Raw genomic sequence first — 16,396 nt, 5'->3', positions numbered from 1 at the left:
GGTCTCCACTGGCTCCCTACCTCTAGCATTGTTTTTAAAATCCTCAACTTTGTTTATAGGTCCTTCCATGGCCTTTCCTATTGTGTATCTACAACTTCCTTCATCCCTGTGTCCCAGCTTGCTTCCACCACGTTTCTGTCTCTGACCTCTGTTTCTCCTCTACCATTGATAGCAGAGCTTTCAGCCTCACAGCCCCAGCACTCTGGGATTCCCTTCCTAAACCTCTCTATCTTGTGGACCTTCAAAAACTTCCTTAAAACCACCTACATCAATCCTGCTGTCAATCACCTCCCCAGCCCTCCCCTCATATTCCTGCTCAGTACCTGATTTTTATTTCACCTTCTCAACTTTATAAAGTGCCTTGGTGTGTTTTGCAATGTTGAAGGTGCTATGCAAATTCAAGTTACTGTTTTGCACTGTTGTACTCTTCAGTTTATCTTCTGACGCGTGTACTAACTAGAAAAATGTGGTGAGATCAGCATCGTGTCAGCATGCAGCTGTGGCCAAAATCCAAAATATCCCATTACTGATATTGGTTGGCAGGTCCCTAATAAGTGAGGTATGACTCACTTATGTAATCCAGTGTTTACATGAAGTCCTATCGTGATAGCAGGTTTTTAACATCATCTGGATTATTAAGTTTGTATTCGTGCCATTGAGTACTCCTCTATGATCAGTATACATTACAGTGACCTGAAAAACGCAACGATTACAAAAAACATCTGAAAGGGCATATCTAAAATCTACTTTAATAATGCATGTAATGTTGGAGGGTTGAGTCTCTTATTGAACCATTCTTGAAATCACTATTGCATTGTTGGGCAGAAATGACGAATGCTGTGGTTTTAAATTTGGCAGATACTTTACACCAGATATCTTGTTTGCTCTGTCTCAACCAATAGAAACATAATTCTTTTGTTTTCTATTTCCTTTTGATTCTTTATGGTCCCTACCTTCTTTGAGACTGCAGTTACTGTAAAACCTTTGAAATGTGATCATTTGCCTCCACAAAAGGTGTCTGAATAAACCCATGTGACATCATACATTACAGGGCAATCTCTTTGTTTTATAATGTTCTCCCCTTTCCTCCTCTCCTGAAGGTGCTGACTAATGGTGGGTACGGTTTCTTGTAGGTTTTTGCAGCCCTCAAATATGCTACCCAAGTGGCCGTTCCTCGCATGAGCGCAGATGACATATTGGACTGATTGACACAAAGGACTGAACCTTGTTAGTCTGTTTGACTGATTATCACACTATTTGGTATATTTGCCACTGAGCCAACAGTGCAAATTAAATAATATGTTGGTGGATGATTTCTCCAAATTATTCTAGCTGTAGTAGCTGACTATGGTTATGTTGAAGTTGCAGAGACCAGCTGTTCTGGTAGAATAGTTTACCTGCAATTTAGTTGACAGTGAAAAATCCACTGACCTTTTTTGAAATCTTCAGAAGAAATCAAGTGTTCAACTCAATCATCTTTTACTCTACTTCAGCATCTGGAGTTGCCACTGGTCCCTATTTTTTTTGCTACATTTACAGGAAAGGGATCAGGTTTTATCTGTATGCTGATAACTCCCAGCTCCACCTCTCAGCCACTTCCCTTGACCGCACGACCACCTCTGTGATATCAGACAACTTGACTAAGTAGATGAATGAAAAATTGCTCCAAGTGAACATAGGAAAGACCGAAGTAATCGTTTTCAGCCCACAACATAAAATACACTTCCTTGCCACTGATTCTGCCCTCCTCTCTGGCTGCTCACTCAGACTGTGTGAAACCTTTGTGTCTCATTTGACCCAAAGTTGAGTTCAAGCTGTACCATTATCCATCGTGAAGACTGTTTGCTTCTGTCTTTGCAGTGTCACCTGTCTTCTATCTTTACCTCGCCCCTGCTTTCGACAAAACCCTTATCCTTGCTATTGTCGTCAATGCTTGATTTTTTTTTCCCCCAACATCCTCCTTGCTGTGGTCCTCCTCTCCCTGCCTCAAGAACTCTTACTCATTCAAAACTCAGCCACCCGTATCCTGTCCCATTCGTCCATTGCCTCAGTCCTTGCTGCTCTGCACTGGCTCCCTGTCCCCCAATGCATTAGATTTAAAATCCTTACCCTTCACAGCTTTGATCCACTGTACCTTTGCAGCCTCCTCCACCCTTGTGTCCCTTCCTGCTTTTGGTCACTTCTCCTTATTCTCTAACCATGGTTTGGGGTTTGTTCCTTTTTATTTTCAGACCTGAGCTGCCTTGGAACATTTTTTTCCATTTAAAGGTACGATGTAAATGCACATTCTACTAGTTATACTTCCTCACATTTCAGACACGGAACTCACTGTGCGGTAAAGCCACCAGTAATGGTAATTGAAACATGGTGTGATGGGGTATCAAATGTGAAGAATAAGTTCTGGTCAATTCATTTTGATTTTACTTCCCTTTGAAGGATTGAAGTCATTTAGCTGTACCTACTAATCCACTTCCATTCTCAATTGTTGCCCAAAAGAATTTTCTCTCCTCTTTCTCCCCTGCCCCCAACTCCCTGTAAGAAAACAACCCAAATGATAGTATGTGAAACTCTCCTGTTACAACGTAGACCTTTAAAATACTGTTTTTCTTTCTACGGTTGTACGATTGTACAGTATTTCCCATGAATGGACCTTGTTCCCCACAATCAGGAAGTGTACAACTTACGAGATTCAGTCTTTGCAGAAAGTCACGTGACCAAGGTCTAATAATTTACCTAAATGCAGTAAATTGTGTACTGAGTTTTATAAAGGCTTGGAAATATCGAGCATGACCAGATATAAAATAACTGCAATTAAACAGGCTAATAATACATAAGAAATTGGTAATAATAACAGTACAATAATCAGACGACTTCATGATTAAGTGTTTATTAGAGGTTGTTCCCTTATCCAAAGATTACTCTCGCAGTAATTAGGCAAAAGTATTCTGTTTGAACTACAAGAAATGAAGAAACTCTGCATTCTCCTCTATTGCTTTACTTAATTGGTAAGCTTTCCCCCACAAAGCACGCTCAGGTGGGCTCAGAGCCGATACACTGAGGAAAAACTTGTTTATGCAGCAAGTGGTTATGATCTGGAATGCACTGCCGAAAGGGTGGTGGAGGCAGATTCAATCATGGCTTTCAAAAGGGAATTGGATAAGTACTTGAAGGGGAAAAAAATTGCAGGGCTATGGGGAAAGGGTGGGGGAGTGGGACTAACTAGATTGTTGTTGCAGAGAGCTGGCATGGGCTCGACTGGCCAAATGGCCCCGTTCTGTGCTGTAACCATTCTATGATTCTATTCCAATAACCAAATTTGGTTCTTGTAAACTATTTTTCTTTTGAAGTTAGAGCTAACAATCAAACTTAGTCAAATCAAATACTGAAATAAATTCCCATTAAGGTATACAGAACAAAAGACATAATTAATCCAATAACTGAAGTCCTGATGACTTTCACATAATGGTTAGGCAATTTTCACACGAATTGTGAAGCACTGTCCTGTTTGGAGGCTGATCGATACTATGAATTTGTTGGCAAGCACGGCAGCCCACTCCTACATATAACATTCAGCATACCAAATGCATATTTTTAATTATTCCCAAAATCAAAGCATAAGCCTTGCAGGGAAGAGGAAACTTGCTAGCCTTTTTGAAATCAAGAACTGCACAGAACCCATTTTGACCATTATATTGGATTTTGTTGACTGTGAATCAGAGTTAATGTAGGCCTGTTTTTCCCATTTCATCCAAGCCCAGGCCCCCCCTCCTCCACAACACTCTCCTTTCTCTTATCCTCCACTCTGTGCCTGTGTATGTATGTCTTTCTTGCTCGCATTCCCCCTTCTCGCTCGCTCATCCTCCTATCTCTTCCCAACACCCCCCACCTTCCCAATTTTATGAATTGGGGTGAGTGAGGAACCATCAGGCAGTTTACAGAGAATTTATTGCAAAGCGAGTGGGCAGATAATTGGAAATGGGCGAATAGATTTTGCATTAAATGACTGGTGAATACCAAAAGTAGAAAATAGCCAATTGGAAAGGAGGAATGCATAGACACTTGATCAGTGAGGAACAACAAAAACCACTTCACCAATGCAGGAAAACGTTGATTTACACATTCGTCAGTCGCAATGTGGATGGCAAACGTGAAGTACGAGAGACACAAGAAATTTGATTATAAAGTTACATAAACATCATGGGTGATATTATTAGTTTATGGCATATACCCCAATTAGGGCAACTGGGTTTGAAATTCATTGAGATTTGATTAACCAACCTTCTGAGTTTGGAGTCTCTGCAAATATGTGTTTATAACAGAAATGGCCATACCTGTACCCTGGCTCAAAGAACACAGGGATGCCAGATCAGGGCCATTGCATTTAGCAAAGAACCTATGACCATTGATAGGACTGGGGTTTAGTTCATTGGTAAACAAACATTCCAACAAGAGGTCTGCAGCATTGCACTCCCATATGGAAGTAACTTGGGCAGGCTTTTTGAAAACATTCATCAAACACCAGCGTGTTGCAGCTATGAGTTTAATTTGTTACATTTTGTCAGCTATCATCCTGGGGTCTCCTGGTTGTCTGGCCTTTGTTTCTGCAGGACTCAAAATCAAGAAAGTTGTGGTGGACATTTGCTGATGTCTGGGACTACTTAGCATTTTCCTTTGACTGCACGTAACAGTTCCAAAGGGACAAGTTTTGTGAGGATATCCAAATGTGAAGTTTCAAACTTTGTATGAACCTCTTCTCTGCTGTGTGTGTGTATGCTGCAGAGCACACTGGCATGAAAATCCTGGGGAAAGTGCAGGAGGAAGTTCATAGCTAAAAATATTTCTGTGAAATCCAGTTACTGATGTATTGTTGAGCTGCTGCTGTAAATCTTGGAGCTTAACGTTCATAGTTTGAGGTTTGGGGAATTTAATTTAAAAAAAAAACTACTTTGTAAATTCTTTAAACTCTACTTCCGACTTTGCAAAGCAGAGTATCTGTAGTTTTAAAATACTGATTTCCAAAATGTCCTAATGTACATTACCAGCAGTGATTCCCTGTTTTGTTTGTTACCTGAGCCCCTCATAAGCATAGCAATGAACTAATCCAGAAGGGGTGCCCATCGGGTAAACTTAACTCTCATGGTTTTGTACCTTAATACTCTATGAACATCAATACAGTGATTGATGATACAGCAGGCTGCAGTTTATATCACAGCAAGTCCTAGAACAAGATTGGACATATACACAGAGGATTAATTTAAATCTAGAACAAGCAGGAGGAAATTGACCACAAATGAGTGTAATCAGAGGGACAATATATTTCACAATATAGTGTAAGTGCATTGTGGGTGATATTTTGCCTGCAATTTAGTGCACATGATTTTAATCACATTAAATGTACATGATATATGCTGGTCCATAAAACTTAAATTGTAATGATGTGGGTCATTTAATCCTTCACTGTGACTACCTTCAAGTATTGATGTTTTGGAGTATGTTTCCAGTTGGCCTTCAAGCTGACATCCAGCATTGGCACAAAACCCAACCAAAAGGGAATGAAGCCTCCCCATGTTGTTAATTGTATGTGTGTCTGTCTGTCTGTCTATCAAAGGGGTTTGAGTCCATCACACCTCAGCCTCACTTGTACCATATTAGATCAGAAAAAGTAGAGCTCTGCAAATGTGTTCTTGCTGGTCTCTGATGCTGATAACATTATAAATGTCTCTCTCTTGTTTCTCTCTTCTCCCCCCTCCCCCAATCAGCATCTCTCCCTCCCGTCCCTAACCCAGAATGGCCTCAATACTGCACTTGGTCTTGTCTCCCTGTCTGCAATGTCACAGGAGATTGACCAGTAGGATCAAATGTATGGAGACTAAAAGCTGAGTGAGTTTGTTGCAAATCTGCATCATAATTTCTGGGTCCTCGGTGCTTGAATCACCAGTGAGATTTGCTGCTTGAAGTTTTATCTGGCGATAATTGTCATGTACAGTGCACTCCTCAGTCTGCAGAAGTACTGTCACAATTTGATGGAAAATTCGCGCAGCAGCACAAAAGAATATGGAACAATGACAGAAAATGCTGGAAATACATAATCAAGATTGGTCAGCATCTGAAAGAGAAATGGTAGAGATTTAGAAATCTGAAATATTAACCTACCTTTTTATATGTCGACATGTCTGCTCTGTATTTCAGCATCTTGTTATATCTGTAAGAGAAAGAAGAGTTAATGTTTCAGATGGAACCCTCAATTGGAGCTGATACATTCTTGTTTCTGTGTAATCTTCCTGAACCCACCTCTGAGACGTTAAACCGAGGCCCCATTTTACTCTCAGGAGGATGTAAAAGATCCCATGGCACCATTTAGAAGAGCAAAGGAATCCTCCCCGGTGTCCTGGCTAATATTTATCCCTCACTAAAACAGATTATCTGTCATTATCAAATTGTTTGTGGGACCTTGCTGTGTGCAAATTGGCTGCCGCACTCCCTACATTACAACAGTGACTACACGTTAAAAGTACTTCATTGGCTGTAAAATGCATTGGGATGTCCTGAGGTTGAGAAAGGCACTATATAAATGCAAGTCTTTTTCTTTCTTCTACTTTGTATGAGGAAGAAATTGGATTGAAATACTTGGACAATTCTGGTTTTGCATATTGGTAACTTGTCAAATGTTTGTTCAGAACAATTTGCTTACAGAGAATTTGAGTTTTTTTTAAATCCATGTGTAGGCCAACAAAAGGCATATTGTCTTTAAGTTGGCAAGATTGCAGCCAAATGTTTCAGGATTTTACAATTCTGTTTCCACCTACAGAATTTAAAGCTGCTGTTCTACTTCCCCCCTCTCTCTCTCTCCCCCCCCCCCCCCCCCCCCGATATTTATGGGGAGGGAGAGGGGGTGGAGGTCCTAACGAATTTAATGGCAGGACCTCATTAGCATTTTTTAAATCTGTTTCTCGCCCGGTGGGGTCTGGATTGAGAGGCTGTTGGGCAGGAAAGCCAGCAGTAGAAGGCCGCAGTCGGGGACCGCTAAGGTTGGTCCCCGGCAATTGGAGAAGATCGTGGGGGTGGGGGTGGGGGGGGGAATCTGAGTGCAGCAGCAAGGAGGGAGGGAGAGATTGTGGGGAGGGTCGGCCGATTGCAGCAGAAGATTTGCTTGAGGGGCCGGGGAAGCTCTCCTGCTCCTCCTGGCCCACAAGCATTGCTGGAAAAGCACTTACCTACTGGATCTGGCAACTTCCGCATCCCTTTAGCCGCCAGGTTTCCTGAGCCGTGGGAAACCAGCCTGCAGCCGTTAAATTCAAATGGCTGCCATAATCTGCGGAATGGAGCCTCATTTAAATATTATAATGATGGACCCACCTCTCCAGAGCGGGTTACTCAGATGCCTCCAAACCCACTGCGGTTAAACCGGAAATAGGCGCGTTCGCGGCGGGTTGGTGCCAGGTTTCACTTATTTACCAATTTAACACCTCCTCTCCTGCCCACCGTGGTGGCTTAAATTGCCCCCACCCCCTCCCCGTTTCTCAGATCTTAATTCAGTTAACTCCTCTGTGTTCTTGCTCTTTTTATTTTCCTTTTTTTGAAACAAAAAAGGATTCTTCTCACTCTCATTGTTTTTCCTGCATCATTCTCTAACAAAACTGAGAAGCAAAGTGTCTGAATGGAGGCAGGCAGGTGCAATCATTAGGCTCACTTGTGGAATAATGTTCTGATCTGAAAGAGAAAGATGGGTTAATGTTTCCGATAGGACTCTCTATTAGAACTGTTACATCCCTGTTTCTGTGTAACCTTCCCGTACACAATTTCTGAACTGTACTTTTTATGTGGAACAAAGTGAGCCGTGTATCTAGGCAAATTACCTTTCGGCTGGAAAGGAATTGTACCTACAGAGGGTGGGGGCTGCTCCCCACCTCAGGAGAGACTACTGTATCCTGGTAAAATGCTATGCTGTGCACAGGAACACACAATGCATTGGTACTGAGCATATGTAGGGAACAATGCATTATTGGGAGAGGCCAAGTTTGGAGAAGTAAAGGAATTGTAAAAGGAAATGAGGCAAGGATTTGATGGGCTGATCTGGTTGGGTTAATTTACTGGACGTTGGTTTGAGTAAGATCAGGTTCAGGAACTAATGGAACTAGCGATTTCAGTATGTTGTCAGCAGTTCGAAGCTATTGGTTGTTTGATACACGAGGTTGTATAGCTTGAGTTTTGTAACGGCGAAAATCTATAAAGTTGTGGGACCAAAAATTTTCTTTAGACAAGGTACTTGCCCAGTGATCAGTCGAAATATTGCAAATCATCATAATCTCCTAGTACTTCAGCCACCAGCAAATTTTCATACATGAGCATAGTAGCACCATCTAGTGGTGGAAGTGTTGTATTAAAACATTAAGTTACTGAACTGATCAGGTGCAGAGTTCTGTTGCTGGAGCTTTGAATCCTGATAAGATTTGATCAGTTCTGTTATTAAAATTTAAAGTTTTAAATGCTTCCATAGAAAATTAATTGCAGAAGACTGTGAAAGCAAGAATCTCCCTATAAAATGATCTGGTTTACTTGCGGACTGCGTTTTGGCAACTGAGGGTTGCTTAGAAACTTCGTTTTGAATTCTAATCTCTGAACTGATCAAAGAGATCATTCCTCATTAGAGACTGTCATGACTCCATATTGTGCAGGAAGCTGATTCATGTTGAGCATCACAAAACAAGCACTATACAAAAAAATTAACCTAATTTGTTATGTTGGCTAACATGGTGCAGAGTGATAGTGTGGCAAAGAGCTTTATAAAAAAGGGGGTTCATACATTATTTATATGTACGGAGGGCAGTAACTGAAATTGACATAACCATTACAACTACTCAAAGGGTGGTAGAAGTTTGGAACTTTCTTCTGTAAACAGCAGTTGATGCGAGCTCAATTGTTAATTTTAAATCTGAGATTGATAGATTTTTGTGAACCAAAGGTATTAAGGGATATGGGGCTAAAGCGGATATATGGAGTTAGGTCACAGATCAGCCTCGATTTCACTGAATGGCAGAACAGGCTTGAGGGGCTAAATGGCATCCTCCTGTTCCAAGTAAGGAAATGTATCGATACAGTGACAGCTGTACCTTTCCAAGGGAATATGCATACACTGGACAGACCAGATTTATAATGTGTTAGGGTCAGAATAAACAGAAAAAAATGGCTGTAATTTTCTTAAAAACAACCCGATCAAAATCATTCCTCTCACCCATTCCTGTCAACTGACTTAAATTTTAAAACCTTGATGGAGGACCTGATAATCCAGGACAGCCTGAAGACTGAAAAGGGTAGAAGGTGAGATAAACCAAGTAGTAGTGATTAAATGACTTTTTAAAAGCCTCTACATTTATAGGACAAAGGGAAGACTAAAGAAGGTCTGGTCTTGTTTCCACCTTGAGGATGTACTCCATCGTGAGATGTGGCACCATCACCATGCTAAATGGGGCAGACAAAGGACCGATCTAAGTGCCCAAAATTGCATGTCCATGAGGGCCATTAGCACCCGCAACAAAATTTTATACTAACACAATCTGTAATCTCTTAACCCGGAACATCCCTCATTCCTTGACCATCAAGTCAAGAAACCAAACTTGGTTCAATGCAGAGTGTCGAAAGGCATGCCAGGAGCAGCACTAGGCATACTTTAGAATGAAGTGCCAACCTAGTGAATGTACTTCGCAGAGCTACCTGAATGCTAAACACCAAAAGCAGCAGGCTTTAGACAGAGCAAAACTCTGTAGCCCTACCACCGCCAGTTCAGAGTGGTGGTGGAAATCTGTGGGTTCAAACAAGCCTGATATGTTCACTGATGATTGTTAAAGTCTTAAAGGCAACTAACAGGAGGAGAAAGCTTCATGAATGTCCCTATCGTGAACCATGGTGGAGCCCAACACGTGAGTGCAAGAGACAAGACAGATGTGTTTGCAAGTATCTTCAGCCAAAAATGGATGATCTTACTCTTCCTACTCCCGAGACCCCCCCCCCCCCCCCACAATCATAGATGCCAGTGTCCTGCCAATTTGGTTCACTCTAGGTGGCATTAAGAAGTGGCTGAGTGCACTGGTCACAGCAAAGGCTATGAGCCCTGACAACATCCTAGCTGTAGTGCTGATGATCTGTGCAACAAAGCAGCTGCTCCCCCAGCCAAGCTGTTATAGTACAGCTGTGCCATTGGCATTTGCCCGACAATGTGGAAGATTGCCCATATATGTCCTATTCACAAAAAGCAAGCTGAATTTAACCCAGCTAATCATAGTCTTATCAACTTTCTCCCAAAAATTAGTAAAGTGATGGAAGAAGTCATAAATAGTGCCATCAAGCAAGACCTACTCACCAAATACCCTGCTCATTGACACACATTCGGGTTCTGCCAGAATCACTTGGCTCCAAACTTCATTACAGCCTTGGTCTAGGCATGGATGTAAGAGCTGAATGCCAGAGAAGAAGTGAGAATAGCTGCCCTCGATCTCAAGGCATCATTTGACTAAGTATGGCACCAAGGAGACCTAGCAGAACCAAGGTCAGTGGGGTCAAGGGGCAAACCCTGCAGTGATTGAAGGCATACCTGACACAATGGAAGATGGTTGTGGTTGTTGGAGGCCAGTCACCAGAGTCCCAGGATATTACTGCAGGAGTTCCTCAGGGATAGGTCCTTGGCCCAGCAATTTTCAGCTGCTTCCTCCAACATAACGCCAGGAGAGGGGCTGTTTGCTGACAATTCCACAGTGTTTAATTCTATTCACAACTCCTCCGATTAATGAAGCAGCCTACAGCTTGACTCTGATATGGGAAACAGGGCAGGTACATGTGATTAGGACTACTACTCGTGGAGGATAAACACCAACACGGACTGGATGAGCCTTCTGCTGGTCCAGCTGAGATGAGTTAATTTAACATGGACCAAGTGAGTCATAGAACCTGGGACCCTCCATGTCTGTGTAGCTGAGTTGCTTACTAAGTGAACGTGCTGAGGTACTAGGGGAGTGAGAAGTTTGTATTTATAAGGACTTTTGCTAGTTTACTCAGTTTGGATTGGTGTAGATTTCAGGGTTATGTGAACTGGCATAGTACCAGTACTCTCAATGCAGTAAATGTTTCAATTTCCGAACACAGGTGTCGCTGCTCAAGAATGTGGAAGCTGTGCTCGAGAAAGTGGGTTTGTGGAAAATGCTGATATTCAGAATCAGTGATTAAAAATAGGAAAATCAAATTGTTATATGAAGTTCAGGTTCCTTGATGGCACAGAATCCTATATCTGGCAATAGGGGTGTTCATAAGTGTGTTGCAGAGAGTTGACAGCATCCATTTCACTTTAGCCTTTATGCCAGTATGTATCACTGCGTGGAACAGGCATAACAGGTTTGAAAAATCTAATTCCTGTCCAGTTGGAATCCATTGTGAGGGAAACTTTAAAAATGCTTTAAATGTAAATAATTGCTCCTGCAAACATTTAGCCCAGTTGGGCCTGCATATGTCCAAATCAGCTGAAAACGTAGAGGCAATAATAAGCACTTTGCAACTGCTGTTGCCCTGTGGCCAACTTACAAAATAGGGCCAGAGTGTAGCTGGGTAGCAATGTGCAGTTACAATCTCCTCAACCCACCTGAGTTCTCAATGACTACTCCGTTGGAAAATTAAAACATTAAGTCATACAATCTATGAATTTGAATTTGTTTAATTTGAATTTTCTGTTCATTTAAATTGAAATTATGCAAAGAAGACCTGTGCTGTTTATTTAAATTGCTTAGTTCAAGCAACTGGCTAATTTGATTCTTTAAAGCAAAAACCAGCTTCAAATTAACAGAGCAGATTGTTTAGTGGACGTGTGAGTGAGTGAGTGAGTCATGGGCTGTAATTTACTTAGGCTCGGACTATGTCCTTTATACATTTTATAAACCAAACTGTGGAGTTGATAGTGATTTTATTCTGTTTCGGTCCATTTTTCTTGCTTTTGCCGACACTTGGTGCACTGGCCAGGAATTGTGTAGTTGGTGCATGAGGTTCCCATTAAAGGATTTATTAATAGTGAGCATTACCAAGTGATTAAACAATTGAAATAATATGATATTTTCCAATTTGTAGACTGCTGGTGGTGGAATTACAGTCTCATTCCAGTCTTTCTTACATTACTTGGCCATTGTGTCTGTCATGTGCAAGAAGTATCTGTAAAATATAATTCAATTTAATTAATCTTTTTATTTTCCTGATTTATTCCACCCCCTTGGTCTTGCACCATTGTTGCTGAGGGTCAACAGTCCCCCTGCAATACAACTATTGGCCAGATACTGCTCAGGCTAAAATTGCCTGTCCAATTTTACTTTTCCTCCTTCACTCCCATGTACCCCCACCCCTGTCCCACACCTTGCAGGGAGATGCTTGATCCTATGCTTTTTTGAATTCCCTTCAATACCACTTACGTGGCGAGCTGAGTGGTGTGGGTGAATTGAATCTGACCCCCCTAATCTATGGCGCTCTGAGTTGATGCAGCACTCGGTGGCAACATGCAGAATGGGGGGAAGAAAACGCGAGATCAGCCAGCTGAGGTCATAAAGAACTTGAAACCGATCCAAAGTCCAGGAAAGAGTTGGTAACCCGTTCATATACTCATTCAAATTAGTAATTTCAGCAGCAGTTCCCTGTCTATTAATACAGTTCCAGCTGTGGTTAGATTTAAGATTTTTTTCTTCACTCTTATCAGTGCTCCTATTTGATAAATTTAATGGTGCATTTCTGTTGGCAAACTAAAAGGAAAAAAAGGGTTAATAACAGGAAGAGGAAATGTTGACTAATTTTAGCGCAAGGTCTGGTAAATATGGGAATGTATGTTTTACAGCTTGACCACTGACCTCAAAAATTTGCTTAATTTCTTGGAAAAAAAAATAGGTCCACCCTGACCTTTTAAGGACTTAGTTGGATATGGCTGGCCAGTATTAATCACATATTTCCTACCCAGATATTTCAACAGAAAAAGGAAGGACTTGTGCAGCTTGTAACATAACTATTCAGAAACCTTTAACTGCCACTGCTTTGCAAAATAACTGGCTACACCAGTGGATAGGTGGGTACTGCTTAAAGTCTGAAGCAAAACTGCTGAAACAATATCACTGGTCCATATTTGTAAATTAAATAATGTGCTTTATTTGCAGACCGTCAAACAGAAGCATGGAAGGCGTTAAGTAGTGTGAGGCTAGTTAGAACATTGACTTTCAGCACTAGGGCCTGAGTTTGAATCCAGCCCCCATTATTATTTTAATGTGCAAATTTTGGACAGTTGGAAGCGGTAGTATGAGATGGTTTTCTCTCTTTTCCATCCTATGAATTGTGTGTTTTGAAACAATAATGAAAAATTAATACATAGCTAATGTAACAATAAATGTTGATAACATTGGGAATGAAAGCTTTCCCTGTCTCAGCTGACTGGAAGGATTCTGCATGAAATTAGTCTTGACAGTCTCAACTTGGTTTCTCAGTAGGTGAAAATCCACAGTAGATTAATTGTCACAGCTTAGCACAAATTTGGCAATCTTTACTCAGAGCAGAATGTGTGGGAAATGGAGGATACAAATGAAGATTGTGGGTAAGGGTCATATCACACAAGTGGGCTGGCCTGATGAGTAAGTGAGTTAATAATTAGTGCCATTTGCGAGGTAAAATTTGTATTCTAAAAATCTTCTTAGAACATTAGAAAAGTTGGTTCCAATAATGTCAATAGTATCTTAAAAAATTAAGTGCCTCTCCAGTTTTACTCCTCCTCCCCTACAATGTTGTTTTTATTCTTGCAAAGTATTTATCTTCATACAGTATTTAAATAAGATAATCATATGCATCAGAATTAGTTGGTTGTGAGATGCCAGGGTGTGATTCACTTGTCCACTGTGGTTGAGGTTTGTCAGTTCTTCCCTTGATCTGTATGTCGGGCATGAACATTGCTTTAGAACATGTGTGGTCTGGCAGAATTCTTCAGCCAACGCATATCTTGAGAATATAAAAGTTATATTTTGTGGCTGGTGGTGATGTAGAAGAGAGAGCAGCTATCAATTGTAACAGATGTGTTGTACTTATCTCACTGTGTGTTTCTGATCCATAGCCATGGTCGTCACTGCTCAGGAACTGGAACTCATTAGCTGTCACTCACCCAGGATATATGGCCTTCTTAACCTACGATGAGGTAAAAGCAAGACTCCAGAAATTCATCCATAAACCTGGGAGGTAAGGAAATTAGGAGCTGCAGTACCATGTTGAGGGTGGGGGTGGAGGGGGGAGGAGAAGAGAAAAAGAATGGCCCCCACAGCAGGACTGAGGCACGATATCTGCCGTGATTTCATTAGGAACTCCCAGTTTTCCTTTAGGTAATTCATGCTACCTGTATCCAAATTAAAGGTCTTCTATACAGGGAGGAGAGAAAAATATTTCTTTAAATCTGTAAGTGTGTGACAGGTGGCATTAGTAGGTGTGGTGTGATGTGTGGCAGGATCCTATTTTAATATTCCTTGGTGAATTTATCATTTTGGATATTGTTAGTTGAAAGTGCTCAAAAATGTCCAAAGAGCCCATGTTTATATACCATTTGCACTGAGACTGCAGTTACACCACAACTGTAGTGTTGGTGCAGAGAGGTTACACTCCACACTTCCGATAAGAAGTTGTCGTGCAAATCCAGAGTCTGACCAGATTCCAGATATATGCTGCAAGTTTAGGGTCCCTGCTAAGTGAAATCATCTGCACTGACACAATGGTTGCAGTATAAATGCAGCCTGAGTTCTGATGTGGATTCACATAGAGAATCATCATCATTGTGAATCCTGCTAGAGTATGTAGTATTCAAGGTGATTTTTGTGTTACACAGGTCTAGATTTTTTGATCAGGTAGGAATCCCATAAGATCAGTGGTGTTGAACGCTTGGCACCCTTTGCTCTGATTCCTGAGGATCTTCCAGGGTCAGGCCTATTTGAATTTTTGTGGTGGGTGTCTGGCAGTTCACTGTGGTTCCTGCTGTAGCATACCATAGCCAGTGTACCTAGCCTAGTTCAGCGGGTCACTCAACGTTGATTGCACTCGGCAAGTTGGCCATTTAAATTTTGAGGCCTCCCTCTGCTGCCTTAGCAACAATGGATGCCAGGAATCCAACGGCATTAATGATGGGAAATAAGTCGGGTAATGTATTTTGTTATTTGCATATGCCAGCCTGACTAGAATCATAGAAAATTTATGGCGCAGAAGGAGATCATTTGGCCCATCGTGTCCGCGCCAGCCAAAAATGAGCCACCCGGCCTAATCCTACTTTCCAGCACTTGGTCCGTAGCCTTGTAGGTCACGGCACTTCAGGTGCCCATCCAGGTACTTTTTAATTGAGTTGAGGGTTCTGCCTCTACCACCCTTTCAGGCAAAGGGTTCCAGACCCCCCACCCTCTGGGTGAAAATTTTTTTCCTCAGCTCCCTTCTAATCCTTCTACCAATCACTTTAAATCTATGCCCCCTGGTTATTAACCTCTCTGCTAAAGGAAATAGGTCCTTCCTTTCCAATCTATCTAGGCCCCTCATAATTTTATACACCTCAATTAAATCACCCCTCAGCCTCCTTTGTTCCAAAGAGAACAACCCCAGCCTATCCAATCTGTCCTCATAGCTAAAATGCCCTAGTCGTGGCAACATCCTCGTAAATCTCCTCTGTACCCTCTCTAGTGCAATTACATCCTTCCTGTAATGTGGTGACCAGAACTGTACACAGTACTCGAACAATAGGCAGTACTCAAACTGTGGTTTAACCAGTGTTTTATACAGTTCCAACATAACCTCCCTGCTCTTATATTCTATGCCTCGTCTAATAAAGGAAAATATTCCCTATGCCTTCTAAACCACCTTATGTACCTGTCCTGCTACCTTCAGGGATCTGTGGACATGCACTCCAAGGTCCCTCACTTCCTCTACACCTTTCAGTATCCTCCCATTTATTGTGTACTCCTTTGCCTTGTTTTCCCTCCTCAAATGCATTGCATCACACTTCTCCAGATTGAATTCCATTTGTCGCTTTTCTGCCCACCTGACCAGGCGATTGATATCTTCCTGCAGTCTACAGCTTTCCTCCTCACTATCAACCACAAGGCCAATTTTTGATCACCTGCAAACTTCTTAATCATGCCCCCTACGTTTAAGTCCAAATCATTAATATATATCACAAAAAGCAAAGGACCTAGTACTGAGCCCTGCAGACCCCCGCTGGAAACAGCCTTCCAGTCACAAAAGCACCCGTCGACCATTACCCTTTGCTTCATGCCACTGATCCAATTTTGGGTCCGACTTGCCACTCTCCCTTGGATCGCATGGGCTTGTACTTTTTTGACCAGTTTGCCATATGGGACCTTGTCATATGCCT

The 16,396-nt window shown here is 41.8% G+C and overlaps 1 protein-coding gene across 1 annotated transcript in view; it reads left to right on the top strand.

Moving 5' to 3' along the window:
* The window catches only part of cbl (Cbl proto-oncogene, E3 ubiquitin protein ligase), a 174,282-nt gene that overhangs the window by 108,734 nt on the left and 49,152 nt on the right, over positions 1-16,396 (top strand). The window contains exon 5 of the mRNA XM_067970839.1: positions 14,111-14,232. Within this exon, the coding sequence (XP_067826940.1) occupies positions 14,111-14,232 (122 nt within the window). The remainder of the gene's footprint in view (positions 1-14,110; positions 14,233-16,396) is intronic.

Source organism: Heptranchias perlo, chromosome 33, assembly GCF_035084215.1.
Source record: "Heptranchias perlo isolate sHepPer1 chromosome 33, sHepPer1.hap1, whole genome shotgun sequence".
NCBI lineage: Eukaryota > Metazoa > Chordata > Chondrichthyes > Hexanchiformes > Hexanchidae > Heptranchias > Heptranchias perlo.
This window is presented reverse-complemented; position numbering and strand designations above follow the sequence as displayed.